Source organism: Coloeus monedula, assembly GCF_965178545.1.
Source record: "Coloeus monedula genome assembly, chromosome: 2".
Lineage (NCBI taxonomy): Eukaryota > Metazoa > Chordata > Aves > Passeriformes > Corvidae > Coloeus > Coloeus monedula.
This window is the reverse complement of record NC_138782.1, coordinates 104,375,670-104,379,531: the sequence shown is the minus strand read 5'-3', so window position 1 is coordinate 104,379,531 and position 3,862 is coordinate 104,375,670. Positions and strand designations below refer to the sequence as shown.

At 48.2% G+C, this 3,862-nt stretch overlaps 1 protein-coding gene across 1 annotated transcript; it reads right to left on the bottom strand.

Moving 5' to 3' along the window:
* Nucleotides 1-741: 741 nt before the first annotated feature.
* On the bottom strand, nucleotides 742-2,797 carry ID2 (inhibitor of DNA binding 2). The gene is made up of 3 exons (XM_082302322.1): nucleotides 2,368-2,797; nucleotides 2,097-2,161; nucleotides 742-1,419 (listed from the first exon to the last, which is right to left on the bottom strand). The coding sequence occupies exons 1-2, from the start codon at nucleotides 2,713-2,715 to the stop codon at nucleotides 2,105-2,107; spliced, it is 405 nt and encodes a 134-aa protein (XP_082158448.1). The 5' UTR covers nucleotides 2,716-2,797; the 3' UTR covers nucleotides 742-1,419; nucleotides 2,097-2,104.
* Nucleotides 2,798-3,862: the final 1,065 nt, after the last annotated feature.

Here is a 3,862-nt window from a genome sequence, read left to right as displayed (position 1 = left end):
GGCAAAAGAGAAAGAATAAACCATTTCTGGCTTTCAGGAATTTAGACTCCTATTTCAAACTTAATTTAATTCTTATGGAGAGAGTCCCTGTAGGAGCAGCCAAAGTTTAATCAGTAACACAACAGCGATTTAGCTCAATTCTCAGTATCTTAGTCATATGGAGAAGCTGCTGCAACTGATTAGAAAGCTCATTTCATTGAAATATTGCATGGAAGCATGAAAATTCCAGTGAGGAAAGGCAACAGTCACTTCATCATTCTAGATCCCATGTTAACGCATCACCAACTCTCACATTCAAAGCCTTTTTGGAGTTGGGGGACTAATAACCACCCACAACCCTTAATTCTGAGTGATTATTTTAAGCACAAATTAACAGATCTGGGCCCTTACTACCCCAAATTGAGTCATTCAGAGGGGTGGGAGGGAATAAAAAAGGCAGTACTCCATGGGAATGCCTCAGGATTAACTGCTTTTGTACATTTCCAAGCACTTTTGTCAATAGCATCCCCTGTGTAATAAATTCCTTTTCTAGTTCCTTTCACACTGTTTACAGGCAGAGCACTTAGAAGTTTGCAATATACACTCAAATAAGATTTTCCAAGTTACAAGAATTATTCACTTCAGGTAATTTTATTCTTTATAGTCTCTACATATTTGAATTTTTACTTGATGAATTCGTAACAGAATGTATAAGTATTAAAAAAACAAACAACAAAACCACAACACAAATCAAAGCCAGCAAACAATTGGTCCCCAAAGAATAAAGCAAGCAATCAGTTCAATAAACACACTTGATTTATTTTGTATAAAAAGGGTTAAGTTTACAACTAAACTTTTATAAAAAGTTTAGCATGATTAGGTACATCATTACACTTTTTGCAGAAATGTATATTTCTGCCACTATACAAGAAAACTCTAATTAAAGAGTTCACAAGGTTTCACTCATATATATATTTATATATAAATATATACACAGCATTCAGTCCTAGGTTTGTGTCAAAAAGGTAATTTCTGACCACAGACTTTCCTAAAAAACTGAACACTGGATCCTTCTGGTACTCACGCTCCACCTTTGGAAAAAAAGGCAAAGTCTGCTTTAAAATGGGCAACTCCTTGTGAGATTTTTGTTTCGCTCCCCACGTTGGGAATAGTATATAAAGGAAGCCTTCCAACTAGGGAAAGGGTATTTAAGAGTCTCTTCATAAATAACTAGGTTCAGTCCAAGTTGAAAAATGGGGTGGGGATAAAGGTCAATCTTGATTTTTTCTTCTTTATTAATTTTAAAGGTCCTTTTACTTGAACGTGGATTTCCCCCTCCAGATATACAGCTGAAAAATAAATTCAGCACCTCAAAAAAAAAAAAAAATCCTGTAGACATTTTCTTGTGCAAAAAAAAAAAAAATCTCATCAGTGGAACACCTGCAAGAGATTGAAAAGAAGCATATTTAGGAGAATGCTAACAGGGCAGAGATCCGGACAGACTGGCGCCAGAGAGGAAGCCACAGTTTGAACATTTAACCAAACACTCAGAGATTGGGCAAACCCTGGCGTCCAGATGCAACACATACACGCTCACACACTCGCTCTCAAGAGCACAAATTGAACATAAAAATAACATACACTCCAGGGAAAGGCTAGAAAGAGGATTCTCAGTCCAATCTTTATTTAGATCTCTGTAAACGCAATGTTCAGAGGCGCCAGCCTGCCTCTTAGAGCAATTATTTGATTAAAAGCAGTCACTTATTTAACTGATAGCGCAGACAATCCCACATCACAGAATTCAAGGAATTGTGCCAAGATTCCCAACTTAATCAGTCACTTTGGCCCAGGAAGTTAAGACTCCAAGAACAGATAAGAATTTGCATTAAGCAGCGAGCAGGATCAGAGCAGCCTGTGCTGCTGGGTGAACCTCAGCAACACACACACACACACACTTAGGACCTCAAGACTCAGTTATTAGTCTCATTTCTTACTGATTACAAAGGCATCTCCTAATCAACTTTTAGGACCTATTTTTAGCACTTGCCATCACGCCTCCCATTCCCTGGGGAGGCAGTTTTTACCCGAAGTTTAGGAATAAGGCGCACAGCACTCACCGTTAGATTTAGCCACAAAGTGCTTTGCTTTCGCTTGACATGAGCTCTGAGGGGAACTCGGACGCCTGCGAGAGAACAAGAGCAGGGTAAGGGCGAGGTGGCCGAGCACTCAGGGAGGCGGGATCGGATGGTCCCGGTCCAGCCCCGCCGCGGGAGAGGGAGCGCGCCGCGGGTGCTGTCACCTCGCCACCCGCGCTGGGGACACGGCTAACGCCACCCGAGCTCCCCGAGCCAGGTCAGCGGCGAGCCGGGGCGCGGGGGAGGCACCTACCTGTAGCGAGAGGATGCTGATGTCTGTGTTGAGGGTGGTCAGAGGAGTTCTGGAGGAAGGGTTCTGCCCGGGTCTCTGGTGGTGCAGGCTGACGATGCTGGGGTGCGAATCCAAGGCGATCTGCAGGTCCAGGATGTAGTCGATGACGTGCTGCAAGATTTCCATCTTGCTCACTTTCTTGTTCTGCGGGATGCTGGGCACCAGCTCCTTCAGCTTGGAGTAGCAGTCGTTCATGTTGTACAGCAGGCTCATGGGGTCATCCACGGGGGTCTTGCTCCGAGAGATGCCCAGGTTGTGCTCCGAGAGGCCGGTTTTCCTGACGGACCGCACAGGGCTGAAGGCTTTCATGCTGCCAGGCGGGCGGAGAGAGCGATTCCGGGGGGCGGACGGGCTGAAGCCTGCGGAGCGCTGCGGAGCCGCTCGGGCGCTGCCGGAGCTCGCACTGAGGGCCGGCGTTGCGCGGCCGCTCTTATATGGCGGCCGCCGCCGGGCCCGGCCCGCGCTCGCTGCCATTGGCGATCGCTCGCACGTCCATCACCGCGGGGCGCCCTCACTGGTGGGGCCTTCCGCCCGGGCAGCCAATAGCGACGGGGGGCGTGGCCGCGCGCACAGCTGAGGGAGTAAATAGTGCGCGGGGCTGCGCGGGCCCGCGCGGGGCCCGGGGCGGCAGCGGCGCGCTCCCGCCCGGCCCTCAGACATCCCTCAGACATCCCTCAGACATCCCTCAGACATCCCTCAGACATCCCTCAGACATCCCTCAGACATCCCTCTGGCATCCCTCTGGCCCTCCCCTGCCCTCCCCTGCCCCGATCTCTGCATGGGCTCGCACTGCTGTGCGGGGCTGGCGGCGCCGCGCCAGGTGCGCGTTGCGGGATGCGCAGGTCCCGCTGCAGTGCGGGATGGCGAGGGCTGAGCCTTCCCCAGGTCACCGTGAATTGGAGCATCCCGGCGATGCTTGCATGTCCCCACTTAACACACGGCAGGGAAAGTCAGTGGCCGCGTTTGCAGCCAGAGCTATAGGCTGCGGGTGTAAGCAGGAATTAAATAAATCAAGATTAAAGATAAAACAAGCCTATAAACCCCACTGCAACTTACTGTCCTGATGAAAACGGAGCACTGAGCACCCAGACAGCCAGGCAGGCGTCACTCCTAGCGCCCTGCTTCCTGAGAACAGGGTTACTTCAGATGATGCTATTAATTGGAGATCATTAAGCAAATGTGCATATTGGAAGTGCATTTACATGTATTACCCTTGAAAGGCTGCTCATCTGCGCCCTATCAGTGCTCGTGACACAGTACTGCCATTAATTATGCAAAGATTGTTTCTGGTGACAAATGCAAATGCTTACTACACGCTGTACTTTTAGCAGCTTTGGTTGCAGCCAATGAAACCTCTTCCAGAAACATTCCAGAGGAAAAAGTTTTCGGGGTTTTTCTGTTTTGTTTTGTTGAGCTGGAGAAGTGACTTTGATTTTTTTCTTAAGTTTAGTTCCAT

What these genes read in the sequence shown, in the direction of transcription:
- ID2 (XM_082302322.1), bottom strand. Translation starts at nt 2,715, where the DNA reads ATGAAAGCCTTCAGCCCTGTGCGGTCCGTCAGGAAAACCGGCCTCTCG. An exon ending in TCAGCATCCTCTCGCTACAG is followed by an intron (nt 2,162 to 2,367) that starts GTAGGTGCCTCC and finishes GTTCTCTCGCAG; the next exon opens with GCGTCCGAGTTCCCCTCAGA.